At 40.1% G+C, this 17279-nt stretch overlaps 1 protein-coding gene across 2 annotated transcripts; it reads right to left on the bottom strand.

Moving 5' to 3' along the window:
- Positions 12462-16244, bottom strand: LOC8070376 (UV radiation resistance-associated gene protein). Of its 2 annotated transcripts, none has more exons than XR_002455561.1 (6): positions 15762-16244; positions 15258-15464; positions 14779-14959; positions 14126-14280; positions 13663-13889; positions 12462-13030 (listed from the first exon to the last, which is right to left on the bottom strand). XR_002455561.1 is itself a non-coding variant. In XM_002441697.2 (6 exons), the coding sequence occupies exons 1-6, from the start codon at positions 16017-16019 to the stop codon at positions 12911-12913; spliced, it is 1152 nt and encodes a 383-aa protein (XP_002441742.1). In that variant the 5' UTR covers positions 16020-16242; the 3' UTR covers positions 12462-12910. The 2 variants fall into 2 exon arrangements, 1 of the variants encoding a protein (XP_002441742.1); XM_002441697.2 differs by having other exon boundaries at positions 13663-13893; positions 15762-16242.

Raw genomic sequence — 17279 nt, 5'->3', positions numbered from 1 at the left:
AGAAGACGAAGAAGAAACGATCAAATGATGGAGGGAGGAAACTGTCATTTCATCTCACGCTCTTCACATTACACTGCTCTCTAGTATGAATATGTTATGTATAGTATTTAGGCCCTGTTTAATTTCTATTTTTTTTTCAAAATTCTCTATTATATTGAATCTTTGGAATGTATTTATGGAGTATTAAATATAGAATAAAAAATAACTAATTCAGCTATAATTTATAAAACGAATCTTTTAAATCTAATTAGTCTATGATCCGACAATTATTACCAAATAAAAATAAAAATACTACGGTAGATGAAACTAAATTTTTTGACGAAGTAAACAAGGTCTTAGTGTGTAACGAGATAGGGTGGAATTGGTAATAATAAAATACTTCTTGAGACCAGGTGCCATGATAGTGTTATTTTCGTTTGATGTGATGCATGAGTTGCTATGTGTTTTGAGTTTTGACAGTGGATGAAGGCGGAGTCAGAGAAAACATGCATGCATCATAGGGCCTTTTCAGTCCGACATATGTCACGATAGTAAACTATTTGAACTTGTCCACTCTGACTCAGAGGTGGAGGGTTTTAGAGCTAAAGGACACCTGAGTTTTCAACCGTTGGATCAAGATTCGTCTCTCTCTCTCCTCTATGTTCTCTGTAAAAACATGTAACTATGAATTAAGTAACATTTTTTATTTATAATAGGTTAGATTTTAATAAAATACTAAAACATGACATTGTGCTTGAATTATATTTTTTCTAGAACGAATGAAGTATATATATTGTCTTCCCTCTATCTCTGCTACCTAGGAGTGGGTTCCACTATAGAAGTATTGATGTCATCTGATATCAATGACTCTGTAGAAACATCATATAGACTTCTAGAGAAATCAATAAGTGGCCCTTATACATATATATAAGTAATAATCTATGTTCTAACTAAGTAATAATCTATTTTTTTCTAGATTCGCCACTATTTGCTACGTTTCTTCCTTAACACTACTCGTTCATGGTGTGTGACGTTGTCCCCCCTCGATCCATACTTTGTATTTGAAGGCTCTTCGTCATTAAACCTATCGCCACTGCCCACCCTTATTTTGACATGACCACACCATGCTTTTACAGTCATATAGGGACACTCTTATAGTTGCCCTGCCTAACATCTTCCTCTACTTCATGGCCGACAGTGCCTCGCCCTCACCGCGCCCACCGCCGTTGGTTCGGCCCTCTTGCCCTAGATTAAAGGAGTTGGTGAAAAGTCATAGCTAAAAGTATTGTTCACTGATTTGTTGTAATAGAAAAACACTGTTGAATAGCTGGCAGATTGGATAGATAAGCTCAAGCAACAGAGCTTGGTGGCTAGCTAGTGGAGCCGGACTATACTCATCAACGAAGGGGGAAGAAAAAAAAGGAGAGAAAGAGGATTTAAGTTTGATTAAGAGCAAGTGCACAATAACAGGTTGTACGTAAGTTGGTTAAATGCTTACTTGGAGGGGAGAGAGGAGAAGCAAACTCTAAGCTTACAGCTGGTTTAGATACAAGAACCAAGAAACTTTATGAGAGCTACAAGTTGACTATATGTGTTAATACTAGAGAGCTAATTATTATATGGATGAACTAAGCGAAGGCTATAAGAAACTTTATAACTAGCAAAGCCGCATATATTATTAGCTTTGCTCTAAGACAGCGCGGTGTATGTTGATTTTGCAACGACAGGAGCTGCTAGGTGTTACCCACCATGCATTTGGAAGCAGCTCTGCTAGCTTTGTAGTAGGTCGTTGGAGTGTGTGAGGCAACAATGCATGCTGCTATATAATTTGCATGCGTGCGTTGCTTCCAGCTGCATTTCTTTTGTTTTCTTTTTCTTTGTGAAACCAATTCCAGCTATGCATTATGTATTTCATTATTGGCCGGCGTATAAAGTGTGCGATGCAGGAAGATGAGGAATTGAATAAGCAAGCAGTCTTCCAAACAGTTCAGAATCTGCGTTGACACATTCTCTGGTTTGCTGCGTGTCAGCTAGCTTATAATTAAATTAACTAAAATCTTGTTAATAATAACTAAGGTCTTGTTTACTTCCACCCAAAAACCTAAAATTTTTAAAGATTCCTCGTCACATCAAATCTTTAGACGCATGCATGGAGTATTAAATATAAACAAAAATAAAAATTAATTGCACAGTTTAGTCGGAATTGACGAGATAAATCTTTTGAGTCTAGTTAGTTTATAATTGGACAAATTACCACAAACAAACAAAATGCTACAATGTCGCGAAATTTTTTCAACTAAACAAGGCCTAATACTCGTGCGGTAGTGCGCGGTGAAGTCTGTAGGCGGGCCGCACGAGCAACGAACTGGTCAGGTCGCAAGCTTCACCGCCACAAAAAGCAATCGCAATCGCGTCTGCAGACACGACCCAATTCATCTTGGCACGCATGGCATGGCCCTGTTTGTTCCACCAACTAAATTTTAGATAGCTAAACTTTAGTTTCTTTAGTAGGTAAAGTTCTAAACACATTGACTAAAAGAAGCTAAAATAGTTTAGTTCTATTAGTCATCTAAGAGTAGCTAAAATAATTTTACCTAGCTAAAATTTAGCAAGGGGAACCAAACAGACCCATGTGTATCAGCATATTCGTTTAAGGGCCTGTTTAGATTTGAATTTTTTTGGCTCAAAGAGAAAAATTTTTGTAGAATTGGAGCATGAGAACTAAACGGGGCTAAAAAATTTTGGAGCCAAAATTTTAGGCTGCAACTGTGCACGCACTCTTATGGAAGCCCACCAATGACAGCTTGGGCTGCATGCAGTTGCAGTTGTCATTGGTGAGCTTCTATGGGAGTGCGTGCACAGTTGTAGCCTAAAATTTTAGCCCCCAAAATTTTTTAGCCCCGTTTAGTTCTCACGCTCCAATTCCACAAAATTTTTTCTCTTTGGGCCAAAAAATTTCAAATCTAAACAGGCCTTATTAAGCTTATCAGCCAAATCTATCAGCCATTCAATAATATTTTTTTCTACCTACTACTAGGTTACAAATTACAATCCCCATGCACGATGATCGACCATGTCCAGAATTGGCATAGCAACCGTACTATTCAAAAGTTGACATCCAACAATCTACACAATTTGCGCTTCTAGTTCTCCGCATTCAAGAGAGAAGGCCGACTTCAGTTCAGATGCCACCAAAGCTGTGCCGGCTGGCCATACCCACAAGGCCACAATTCATCCTCCATTCTGCTCCATCGTGTAGGAAAAATTGGGGCTTTGTAAAAAAAAAATTTGCCATACATGAACTTCGCCTACCAATCCACCCAAAGTCATTTTTTGAATAAGAAAACGATTCTTTCCTTTTTTTTATTCACCTTGGTGAATCTTATAATTAACACTCGAGACCCCAAATGATTTTACATAAAAAAACTTCGAATTTAAAAGTTTCATATCTCAACGATTGAAAAATTCGAAACTCTGCAGAGAAGTTAACCATATTTCTGGTCATTAAATGGTTTCAAATGAAAAGTCACCAATCACAAAAAAAAAGATCTCTTTGAGCTCTACAACTTTGGCATAAGCTTGTCTTCATCCAATATTGGTATATTGCAAATTTGCACGGTAGGTATAAAAGTTAAATAGACATCTTAAGCTAAGTACCAAGTACACGTTCTCTACTGCATATACAACAACTCAAAAGTATACCCTTCATTGGCTTACTGTACCAAGAAAATACCATACAAACATGTCAAGGGAGCGTTTGTATCTATAAAATGTAATGTCTAACTACAAGCTTCTAATAAGTCTATTATATTGGTGGGCAAATGAGCACTTTTTTCTTGGCAACTACAATAATTTACTTGAGGGTTTGCAAATAAGGAAATTGTTACTTCCTTGGCTGTTCCTAGTTACCCCCATGGAAAATTTGAATTACCTTAGTCATTTTTGTAATAACACAAGGAAATATGGAATTACACCTTGCCGGTTTCGATGCCCGAGAAAATGGAATTATCTTGGCAAGTTGTAACAACACTCAAGAAATATATGGAATTATAATGACGGTTTCAAATACTACCAAAGAAAATGTGATTTCTTTTTTGAGATAACACTCAAGAAGTAAATATGCATTCCAGTTGAGGTTTCCTACCACCACCAAGATAATGATATATTCCTTGAGTGTTCAATGCCACCCCTCAAGAAAATTATTAGCCGCCAAGAATATCCGTTTTCTCGTAGTGACTGTAGTACTATACCATTCAAACTAGTTAGTGTTTGAAAAAAGAGTAGTCTACCGTATATGTAATCTTAGCTACCGAAACTATGGTGCCTTATATGTCTATATCCATGTCACATCATGATGACTGTTTTATATAGTAGGCTTTGACCTTTTCGATGGAAAGAGACACAAAGATCGGTCCTCAAGAGAGTCCCCCGACTCCCTGAGTGGTGCGGGGCTGAGTGCTCCAAGTCAGGTGATTTTGGTGGTAGGGTAGTAGGGTCGAAGTCTCCAGCTAGGGTCGAAGTCTCCTGTCTGTTTGGTGGGCCCCATGGCCCTAGATGTACCTAACCTGACTCAGAAGGGATCTAGTTGGGAACTAAGTTCCTACAAGGGTTAGATAGGTAGAATTTGGAACTTGGTCGTAGTCGTAGTTGTGGGTGTAATATCCGCGTGAGAAGGATACCCCTGATATAGGTAATCATCACATAATGTCCTGCAAAGGGGCGTTATTTATGGTTTCCATTTTATATTGTTTAATGAAATTATATGTACTTTTCAACTTTTTAGGTAATAATAGATGATGCCATCCATATATGAGACGTAGTATATAGTTAAGCCTTGTTTAGTTTCTAATTTTTTTTGGTTTTGGTTACTTAACACTTTCGTTGTATTTGATAATTATTATCTAATCATAAATTAACTAGACTTAAAAGATTCATCTCGCAAATTATAGGTAAACTGTGCAATTAATTTTTTTATCTATATTTAATGCTCTATTCATGTGTACAAAGATTCGATGTGATGGAAAATCTTCAAATTTTTTGAAAACTAAACCAGGCCTTAGCATTGCATATGGTTTTGTGGGACGACCAACTAGTAGCGATAAATATGAAAACAGCCATGTCTCAGAATCATGAGGCATAACCCGATAACCACAAGAATCACCACAACATCTATTTTGTTTTATGTGGAGAAGCAACTTCTGTATCGATACAGTAGTCTCTTCAAACGAGTTTTTTTTTTTGAAATAAGTTTGCGTGTTTATTCACAAAAGTATGGAAACTAATTCATGATTCCAATTTATAGCGGATAGAAATTTGACTTGAAAAAAAAAATGGAATCCAGAAAACTGAAAAGATTATGCAATGTATCAATTACTATCATCGGGCTGCAAATGTACCAGAAAGCCTTAGTCCTTGTGTTGTTCTTGTGATTTTGGTTCCTAAGAAAGATGGTTCATAGTGTATGTGTGTTGATTGTAGAGCCATTAATAATATTACTATTCAATATCGTCATCCTATTCCTAGGCTTCATGACATGCTTGATGAGTTGTGTGGCTCTATAATTTTCACTAAGGTTGACTTGTGTAGTGGCTACCACCAAATTAGAATGAAACTTGGAGATGAATGGAAAACAACTTTCAAAACTAAATTCGGTTTATATGAGTGGTTAGTCATGTATTTTGGTTTAACTAATGCACCTAGTACTTTCATGAGATTGATGAATGAAGTTTTAAGAGGTTTTATTGGGCGATTTGTGGTGGTTTACTTTGATGATATACTGATATATAGCAAGTCTTTGGATGAACATATGGATCACTTACCTGTTGTTTTTAATGCTTTGCACGATGCACGTTTATTTGGTAACCTTGAGAAGTGCATATTTTGCACGGATCGAGTCTCTTTTCTTGGCTATGTTGTTACTCTACAGGTGAATTGAGGTGGACAAGTCAAAAATTGAAGCCATAAAGAGCTGGCCGGTACGCCAAACCATCACACAGGTGATAAGTTTTCTTGGTCTTGCAGGTTTCTATCGCCGTTTTGTCAAATATTTCAGCGCCATTGCTGCCCCCTTGCATGAGTTGACAAAGAAATGTGTGGTGTTCCATTGGGGTAAAGCACAAGAGAGTTCCTTTGTTACTTTGAAGGACAAGCTTACACACGCGGCATTGCTGCAACTTCCATACTTTGGTAAGACTTTTGAGATAGAATGTGATGCTAGTGGAGTTGGTATTGGAGGTGTGTTGATGCAAGATGGTAAGCCTGTTGCATACTTTAGTGTAAAATTGCATGGCCCTGTTCTTAATTACTCTACGTATGATAAGGAATTGTATGCACTTGTATGTTCTTTAGAGATGTGGCGTCCTTATTTGTGGCCTAAGGAATTTGTTATACATTCTGACCATGAATCGCTTAAGTATCTTCGTTCTCAAAACAATTTGAATCGTAGACATGCTAAGTGGGTTGAATTTATTGAATCTTTTCCTTATGTTATCAAACACGAGAAAGGGAAGGATAATATAATTGCTGATGCTTTGTCTAGATGATATACTATGTTATCCCAACTTGATTGTAGAATTTTTGGACTTGAATCAATAAAAGACCAATATGTGCTTGATCTTGATTTTAAAGATGTGTTGCTGAATTGTAAAGAGGGTCGCACATGGAACAAGTTTGTGATAAATGATGGCTTTGTGTTTAGAGCTAACCGTCTATGCATTCCAGTTGGTTCCGTTTGTCTGTTATTATTGCAGGAAGCCCATGGCGAAGGACTGATAGGCCATTTTGGTGCTAAGAAGACGGTGGATATTTTGGCCACACACTTCTTTTGGCCACAGATGAGGAGAGACGTTGAGCAGTTCGTGGCACGCTGCACCACATGCCAAAAAGCTAAGTCTCGCTTGAATCCACATGGTATGCCTCTTCCTGTTCCTTCTATTCCTTGCACGGACATTTTGATGGACTTTATTTTGGGATTGCCTAGGACTAAGAGGGGGAGGGATAGCATTTTTGTTATTTTGGATTGATTCTCTAAGATGGTACATTTAATAGCATTTTAACACATTCTACGACCAAGGTAAGTCCTTTTTAGGTACTGTATAGTTTTAACCCTCATGCTCCTATTGATCTTTTGCCTTTACCTACCACTGAAATAATACATAGTGATGCTAGTGCACGTGCTGAATTTATTCATAAATTGCATGAAACCACTAAAGAAAATATTGAAAATATGAATGAAAAGTATAGAATTTCTGGTAGTGAATGTAGAAAAAAATAAAGTTGAATCGGGTGATTTAATATGGTTACATCTGAGAAAGGATAGATTTCTGGAGCTGCGTAAGTCAAAATTAATGCCAAGAGCTACTGGTCCTTATAAAGTTATTGAGAAAATAAATGATAATGCATATAAACTTGAGTTGCCACCCGAGTTCGGGGTTAGTTCTTCTTTCAACATTTCAGATTTGAAGCCATATTTGGGAGAAGATGATGACCTTGAGTCGTGGATGACCCCAATTCAAGAGGGGGAGGATGATGAGGACATCACTTCTTCGGATGCATAAGATGATCCTTCACTGGACATTCAAGGTCCAATCATAAGAGCTCATGCACGACAATTAAATTTACAGGTGAGCTTGTTTCTAAGCAAGTCTTTTTATGATTTTAAGAATAGATTACTACCTAATGATTATATTGTGCTTAGGAATCATGGAGAGGACCAATGGATGCATAAGGGATGGCTTGGAGGCGTGGAGGACCAGCAAGGACGTCCAAGTCAAGGAGGAGGCCCAAACCGAGTCGACTTCGAGCCTGTTTCAGAGTCCAGGACTAGCGAGAAGTAAAACGGACGCCCAGGATGCATCTAGACTCCGTTTTCGACGTTCTACCCATGGTTGGAAAGATAATTTCATAAGTAAACCAATGGCGTTTGTTTGAGGTCCAAATTCCATGAGTCGTCAGGAAACATTGAAATAAGTCACCGTCCAGAATCTGTTTCGGTGATGCGTCACCATTTTTGTTCCGTTGGGCCATGTATCGTTGTTGAGCCCGTTAGGGGGGCTCGTCCAGGGGTGCTGACGACCCTTAGACCTATATATCCAGCCGCAACCACTCTCGTTAGATTTCAGGTTTTTCTTATATTATTCTGTAAAGAACAATTTTGCAGTTTTATCGGTTTGTGAGACCCTAACTCGTGAGATTAATCTTTCAGCTACAAATTGGTTGCATTCTTTCTTGTTCTTGCTTGTGTTCTTCGATTCGTAGGCAAAGGACTTAGCCTTCTTGGCGAGGTCAACTGGCATAGTGCCGGTTGATAGCCAGAGGAGACGTGGTGTTGCGATTGCGGGGTTTCGGATTGTGTTGTTCGGAAGCCGCATCGATTTGTGTCTCGTTTCCACCAAATCGAGATTTACTAGAACCTTTCGGAATATCGGGCCACCCTTGTACTCATCACATAAAGCCATGAATATGTATCCTTAGATTTTGATTTTGGAACCCCTTACCCTAAGTAAAAATGAAATTTTGGAGTAAACCAAACCGTAGATATGAGATAGATGAGGCCAAATGAGTTGTTTTTCTTCTTTGTGTAGAGATTTTTTTTAGTTTTGTTTAGTTTTTCTTTTTGCTTTTTTAGGCCAGCTCGACTTTGTTGAATATATAGGTCATTGCTTCATTAGAAAATAACTAAAAATTGATGCTTGAACATGATTGTTTATGATCTAGATGGATATTTCTCCTTTCATTGCCAGGCTCATTCCATCATATAACTCGAAAAACTTAAAACTTGAGCTGTAATCTTTTAGATAGAAAGGATGGACGAGTCCAACTCTTTTAGTATCAAAGATTGCACCAAAGCCAATTCGATCATTTAAATTAAATCTTAAATAAGATTTGGATCGGAGTGCAAGCAGAATGCACAACACAATCAAGCTCACAGGGCCAAGACCATACCTGTCTCCTTGAGGTTGATGGTGTGGTGTTTGGATTTTCAAGGAGGCAAAGACCTTAGGAGTGCGGAGCCCCGGCGCTGCGGACCCGGTGCGGATGTCCTCGATGGCGATGGCGGTGGAAGGACCTCGTGAGGTCTGATCCTGGCGCCGCGTCCTCGGAGCAAATGTTCTCGATGTTGACGGCAATGGAAGCGAGTGTCTCCAGCACCAGCCGATGCTGGAAGTGGCGGCTGCCGGAGGGGACTTTAGAGGAGAGGAGACGATCTACGTGTGTTTGTTGCCAGAGGGAACTTTGGCGACGCGACCATGTGGTGTGTGGGTGGGTGGGGGGTGGGGGATTGTTTTCATGTTGTTGTATCGTAATCCCGTTGTGGAATTTCTAATTACTCATTACTCAGTCAGATAAGGGCGATGTTGACAACTTAAGCTATGATGTGATGAGTGTGCTGGCTTTCGAAGACGAGAACTTGCAGCTTTACAAAAGTTAGTGCTTGCCAAGTACTTCGTCACAGATTGATTTCTTTGAGAAATTGGCTAGAGAGCCATCGCTCATAGGAGCAACTAACAAAGGTACGTTTCTTTTATCAATTACACATTCTATTTGTTTATATATGTCACACTACTTTGTTCTTATAATCCTTGTGATTTATTAGGAATGGCTGTCTCAGCCTTCAAGAAGCTATTACTTGATTTAGTATCTTGTGTATTGTATCTAAGGTACACAAATTGCATTTTTTTCTCTTTATTCTACTACACTACTTTAGCACTACTTATTAGCAATGGTTGTCTTTGCATAGGTTGATCAATTTGTAGCTAGCGGAATGGAATTAAATTGGTTGTTTTATTAATATTTTTAACACAATTTTCTTATATTATCATTAGGGGTATCTGGGCGATAGGACTGGTTCAAGTCTTGTTTCAAAAGATAATGTCCAACAACTACAGAAAGCTGGTCATGATCATATCAATACAGTCATCAAAATAGTGTAAGTTTCTTTACTTAGATTGGTTTGATTTTGGTCTCATTACGATATTGTTTATTCCCTCTATACAATAACAAATGCAATCCTTATATTTTTTATGATAAATTAATGAATAACTAAAATTATCCATATCCCTTGCACTTATTATGTTCTCTCTATGTCTTGGTGGTCAGATCACCACAAATCTGTGACAACATATCTAGAGTCGGATGACCTATAATCTAGTCCTAAGCTAGAGCTGTGTTCTTTTGGGTTCTCAGGAAGAAGAAAGCACTGAGATTTGATAAAATGGCCCATGCTATACGTTTGCTAAAACAGGATGCTGCCAAGTAAGTTCCAATCTCATCTCTTATAGTGGTGTATAAAAATATTAATTTCCTTTTTATTATCACTATTTTGATGTAATGCATTTTGAAATCCAGGGTTGGTGCTCAGGGTTTAAATACTATGTGTGAACAAAACAATGCCAGAGAGTAAGTTATATAGGCATAGAGAGATTCACTTGTATGGCCCTCAAAAAATATCTCTTCCTTGTATGGCCTCTTTTTTTTGAACTTCCTTCTATGGCCTTTAAACGAACTTTTATTCCTTCTATGGCCTTCCGTCCGTTTTCAGCACTTAACGGTGTTAACTTAAGGGTAAAAAGACCATAATACCTCTAGCATAAAAAATTCGCAAAGTTTGATTTGTTTCTTGTATATTTTGAGTAATAGTAAACAAATAAATTATCCATTTAGACATTATAACAGTACATATTTGGATCACAATAAATATTTGGACAGCATCACAGTACAGTATGTGCTCAAAAATTTCATTTATACAAGAAACAAACCAAACTTTGTGGAAAAAATCTTCATGCCAGGGGCATTATGGTCTTTTTACCATCCACTTAACACCGTTAGGTGTTGAAAACGTACGGACGGAAGGCCATAGAGGGAATGAAAATTTGTTTGAGGACCATAGAAGGAAGTTAAAAAAAAGAGGTCATACAAAGAAGAGATATTTTTTTAGGGCCATACAAGTAAATCTCCCATCATAGACATATATCTATATATGTATGTTTGGTAGAGCAATCGTTTATTTGCTAATTAATTGAGAATATGTACCATCATTTTTAGGTGCACAAAGGTGTTACCCAAGATTGAGCAGGAGTACTTTAACATTTGCAACCATCTGGAGAACATAACTGAGGTAATTAGAAACTTTAAATTGTGGATTTTATTAGTAAATGTTATAGGAAGTTATGTTGAGCTCAAGTATATAGTTCACTTTGGTTTTGTTCTCGTAAGTCAAACCATTTTTAACTTTGACCAAGTTTTTAGAAAAATATATTAACACCTACTAGTCCAAAAAGATACACTATCAAAACATAAATCCATGGATAATTTAATTAAAAATAATCCTCTGTTTTAGATGCTAACGCAAATGTTTTATAAACTTGATCAAGGTTAAAGAAGTTTAACTTAGGATAAAGAAAGTTAATTATACTTTGGAACAGAGGGAATATTGAGCTGAGTTTTGTTGCCCAGTATGTGCAATTAATTGGCTGAGTAGAGTTTACTGTGCAGCTGCAGGACCTTATCAATCTTCTTGAGAGCGAACCTCCCACAAGTGAAAAACACTGACCCCAAGTGGATGAACAAGTGAAAACACTGAGCTCTGGAGCGGAGAGGATCTCGAAGTTTCACAGGGACCGGTGAGGCTGTTGTGATGTTAGAGGCGACGTAGCGTAGCGTAGATTGTCTTGTGGGGGGGAGGTAGGTCCTGGTCCTGGACAGATACACTGCTGCTATAGATTTCCATCTGGCACTAATACGATGGGCCGGCCCGAGCACGACACTAAAAAGCACGGTCCAGGCACGGCACGGCCCGGTGGTAGTGCCGTGCCTGGACCGCAACTTCGGCCCGTAGTGCCGGCACGGGCATGGCACGATTAATAGGCTGGCACGACGCTGGTACGATTATTTCCATCATCTGATGTTTTGAGGATAGATCATGACCATTGAATGTATTCTGAGTCATGTATATAAGCATCACACAACTCTTTCAAACCCTAATTCCCTAGTCGGCGGCGCAGACACATCTTTGTTGCGGCCACTCTTTCTCCTATCCGACTATACGACAGCGGTAGCGCTCGTTTTCACCTTGAGGCAGGACGTAATGAGCTTCTCGACTTCTTCCGAAGCCACGAGCCGGCACGGGCACGATGGGCCACCGTGCCTATCGGCACGGCACGACACGGTTAAGGAGCCATAGTGCCGTGCCTAGACCGAGAGTTTGGCACGATGGTCCGAGACGGCACGGCACGATAGACATAGTGCCGCATAGTGCCAGGGCCGGGCCGCCCGTTTAGCCAACTATAACTGCTGCTGCTGCTGCGATGCGAAATAGTATCTGTTAACTCGGCCACTCGGGTGGTTAACACAGAATGAATCCCACGTTACCTGTAAAACGAATATGGGATGGGATGCCTGACATTGACAATGCCACACAAACACAGTTCGTACACGCCAGCCAGAAGAAACAAAGGTTAACACAGCTGGCTTTTACTCCTCTGTTGCGCAGCAAGGGACCCAATTTCATCAGTCGTTGCATTGCATTCTCCATAAGTGTTTCTTGATATAAACAAAGTTTATCACAGGGAAGAAAAATTGAGGACTAAACTGATCACCTCATCATTTAACTAGATCATGCAGTTGAAGGTACAAAAAACATTGCTCGATCCTGCTTCAGACATGTGCAGTTGAACCAAGGGTACACTATCAACGTCAAGAAACACGCTAAAACAACAGTAACTTTGGCATGAACAAGCACCTCTAGTTGCTGCATAGTAGCACAGTAGTATCTCGTCTTCCTGTACACCTGGAAATGACTCGATTTACTCATATAACAGCGACCAACTCTTCTGTGTCAAAAGGGGGGGTTAAAAAAAAGGTGCCTGTTAAAAGCAGCACCAATACATCTTCTGGACTAACTCATAGCTCCAAAAACTGTATCTGGGTCAAACTAATCAACAGAAATGTATTCTTGTGACTGGATGATCCTTGTCAGCTGCCTCAGGTTTGCTAAGACATGTCTTGGCCCGAGGCTCTCAGCGCCAATGTAATTCAGAAGTTGCTCGATATCCTGCCACAAAACACAATGATGCAAAAAAGGAATGAAATATGAAATACATTTGTATGGTTTCTGGTAGCCACATATTCCAGGTGGTTGCAGTAAACAAAGGTTTCTCTTTTTTTTTCTGGGAGAATATAGATTCCCATGCATTTATCAATTGCTCTATGTGACACTATTTCCTTTGTTGGATTATTTGTTCCTCTCCGCTTTCCATGTTGTCCAGAAACATGGCAACATCGTTGTGAACTGACACTTTTGGTACTTCCACACCATGCTATCAAATTCAGTTAACATTTATTTCTGATCCTAAACTCATTCACCCACTCTAGTTCCAAACCACAGGTAGATCCTGCTCAAATCAGTATTTGAAACCACCTATTTGTTTACCTGAAGCTGAATCAAGCTTTAAGGGGATTTGCAAACAGAAATAGGCAACATTTCCCATTGCACTAAAAAGTCTACCTTCTACTAGCTTGGGGACAAATTTCCAGATGATGGAGACAAGAGAAAACATTTGTATTCTTCCATAGTGCATTTTAACATCATGATTATAATCAACACAAAGGACCATTATCAATGTTATTAAATGCTCACTTCACATTAAAATAGTAAATAAATATCCAAATAGAAAGGATAGCAACCTTGTTCAACAAGAATATTGCATATGCTGATCTTGTTGTCTCCTGGCTGTCAAGAAACAGAGGGAATTCCATTGTCCTCATGCTTGTGCCAGTAGGGACAGAACTTGCTACTGAGATCATAGATGATGGCTCAACTGAAGGCGCAGGATCAAGAACATATGACCGTGAACCTCCAAAGCGCAAAGGATATCGAAGAGGAACATTGAGATACGATGCAATGAGGGAGACTGCCTATGATTCACAAGAAACACAGTTAGGTCTATCACCATAAGATAGAGTACAAACTGAAGAACACTGTTCAGTTACAAGTGTAACCAAATCTGAATATATATCTCCTTTCTAAAACAGAACAAAAAGTATAAAAAATAATATTCTCTGGCAAAGAAATTAGAAATACTAGATGAATGTTGAATGGTGACTTCAGTTATCATTTGATAATAATTAACCAAACTATCATACATACATGAGCAGCATATCCCAGAACAGTCGAAGATTTCTGAACCTCTGTCTTGTCACTGAAGTAGCCAGTCTTTTTCACAGAAAGCTTTGATAATTGTAGACCCAATATAACCAAAGGTCTGTTTTGGGAGCCATTTGGCAACACTGGTTCAGCATTTCCTGAAAAAAAAAACTATAGTATTTAAGTTTTGACAGAATTGCAGAAACAACATTTTAGGACAAAGAGTCTTAGAGCAGGTAAACTGGCAACAATATTTTAGAGGACTAGTTCCCTATCCATTAAGTCTGACAAAAATATAAAAATTTCAAGCAAGCCAGTTAACTATTGGCAATAGTTATCTCCACAAATGAAACACTTGTTAGAATCGATTTCAGCAATTTGTATTATAAAACGTATTATCTGGCAACTAGGAAATTTTAGCTTAGTCAATAAACAACTGTACTCATATGCTGATATGGCCAATAGTTATAACTATTATTTGCCTATCATCTGTGGCCACACCCCTATTTTTTCGATTATTAAGGTCTGTTATTGAACAACAATGTTTACAATAATTTTATTGTCAAAAAATATAGCCATAGAATTTTATAGCAATTCTGAATATGGAACTGAAACCCCATGTCCCCATGGAAGTTGAAATGCAGAAAACAACATACTTGTTTTGGTTATGTTGGAGGTAAATCCAGGCTTGTGATCTGAAGATTGTTCATCCAAAGGCCTCACAGGATATATCTGAGCAACTTGAGCTATCATATATTGCTGTCTCATCCGTAACTTCTGTTCCAGATTTTTAAGGCGCCCACAACCATTTTCCCCTGACAGCAACTTATTAGCTTCCTATAACCAGAAAAATGAATACTCTGGTAAGATTAGACATTAGAGGAAAGAGAACAGCTCCATCATACGTATCCAGTATGAATGAAAAAGAAAATTTCAGTGCCCTAGAATCAACACTTTGTGAACCCTAAAGCACCAAGCAACACATTTAAGAGTACATCTTACACGAGTTAGACAAGCTATCAAGGAAGCTACTTCTTAGTTCGTACAACACCCTGCGTATTTTCGTAGTGGTTTGGTTTGGCGCTGACAGTATCCTTAGAGCTCCAAAGGGTAAGAAAACACAATAAGTGAATACCTTCAGATTACTGCACGCAGCATCAAGAGCCTTGCTTGCCACTGACAACGTTCTGATCTTGACACAAAGCTGTTCCCTTTGATCCACAACATCCTCCGACAATTTCTTCGTGCGCATCTTCAGATCCCCAAGACGATCAGTATGCTCTTGCAGTCTCCGCCTCATTTCAGCCAACTCATTGTCCTGCTCGAGAAACTCCTGGCGAACCTGTCAACGAACACCATTACGTCACAAATCTGCAACACTCTGGTGTACACAGAGGTATCATGAGCAAAATACATGGAGAATGACTCCATGGACGCTGTTCAACCTTCAGATTTGGGAATGCGGGTTTTCCTCTTCAAAGGTTGGGAAAACGAATCCGATCTTCCCAATTGAGGACCGACAAGAGAGACGCCAAGATCCGCGGAGCATCGAATGACAGAGGGCACAGCAGGGGAATCCGAGCAATTTGCTAGGAATCGAGAGCAAGGAGCGCGCCACCCGAATCGGCAGACAAATTACCTGTAGCGTGGACTCGAGGCGCGCGGCGAGGTGCGCCTTGCGGTCCCCAGCGGGCTGGAGCGCGGCGGAGAGGCTCCAGAGGCGGGCGAGCTCCTGCTGCAGGTCGTCCCAGTGGATGACCTTGGGCGCGTGGACCCCCTCGACCTCGCTGGCCGGCACGACCACCCAGCCGTCCCCCTCCTCCACCGGCGGCTGCGGGTGCGGGGAAGGCGAAAGGGGAGGGTCAGGTGCGGCGGACGACGGCGCCGGGTCCTCCATCGCCGCGGATCATGCCCGCGGGCGAGGGGTCGGGGGAAGGCGCGAGCTTCGCATGGGCGGGCGGGCGGGCGGAGGGAGCCAAGGGGGCACGTGGCCTTGTGGTAAGGTCTTGGGGGCGCTCTGGGAAGCAGGAGCACGAGTGCGCCGTCGGTTGTTCCTTCTCCGGCGAGCGGCGGCGACTGCTTTCGGTTGGGTTTGGTTTGGCTTGGCTTTGGCCTGGCCTGGCCTTGTGGGAATCGTCGTCGTTGGTGATGGTGGGGTCCACTCGTGGGAAGCAGGCCTACCTACGGCCCGTTATCCTACTTTGGGCCCAGTACTTTGCCTAGCTTGGGTTGGGCCTAACTTTCTGTTTTGCGGCAATTTTGCCCACGAACTGTGACAGTTGGGTTTGGCCCTAACTTTCTTTCTGTTAATCTGGTTGGCCCACCAAAAACTCACAGCTTTTTATTACTGTCCTGGGGGCTGTTTAGTTCCCAAAAAATTTTGCAAAACTTTTTAAGATTTTCCGTCACATCGAATTTTACGTCATATGTATGGAGCATTAAATATAGATAAAAAATTCAATTTACCTATAATTTGTAAGATGAATCTTTTGAGCCTAGTTAGTCCACAATAGTTGTTTAATACAAATGAAAGTGCTACAGTAGCCATTTTGTAAAATTTTCTGCAACTAAACACGGCCCTGGCAGTACAGAGCCAAGACAAATTCGATTCAGAGTCGCAGACTAACAAATTGAGCTGGAAACCACATTTTAAATTTGGTTGAGCCAAAATTCCCAGGTTTTTTGGCAACCGGATCTTCCACAATACTTTGGATTTGATGAGTCTCCAAAAGAGACCTAGATAGATCACACAAATAAAATCAGGTGGGTACTCTTTCGCCCCTTTGACTGTAAAAACAAAAAAGTTTCAGCATTATTATATTATTTTATAGACGAAACACGCACTGGTCTTGGAGTGGCACCCTGATTTGATTCGGTTGTGGATCCATATAAACATAAACATACAGCGATGCACGAGGAAGCCAAAGATACAACAACATACAAGCAGCAGCATCCCATGTCCACCTCGTTCCCGTATGAAGCGGGCCTTAAGGCCCATTGTGTAATTTGGGCCCATGATAGAAGTTGGGCTGGGCACAACTCACGAACACAGGCATCGGAGGCCCTAGCGTTTTTTTTCTCGTATTGCTCTCTCTCTCTCACAACGTCGATTTTTCACGGGTTAAGGCAAGTTTGGTGCAACACCGCGCTCCTAATA

This window comes from Sorghum bicolor, chromosome 8 (genome assembly GCF_000003195.3).
Source record: "Sorghum bicolor cultivar BTx623 chromosome 8, Sorghum_bicolor_NCBIv3, whole genome shotgun sequence".
NCBI lineage: Eukaryota > Viridiplantae > Streptophyta > Magnoliopsida > Poales > Poaceae > Sorghum > Sorghum bicolor.
The sequence above is the reverse complement of the archived record's forward strand: the minus strand, read 5'-3'. Positions and strand labels throughout refer to the sequence as shown.

Coding starts and splice junctions, on each gene's coding strand:
- LOC8070376 (XM_002441697.2), bottom strand. CDS start 16,019: ATGGAGGACCCGGCGCCGTCGTCCGCCGCACCTGACCCTCCCCTTTCG. Junction 15,465..15,761: donor GCCTCGAGTCCACGCTACAG/GTAATTTGTCTG, acceptor GTTCGTTGACAG/GTTCGCCAGGAGTTTCTCGA. Junction 14,281..14,778: donor CTCCAACATAACCAAAACAA/GTATGTTGTTTT, acceptor TTTTTTTTTCAG/GAAATGCTGAACCAGTGTTG.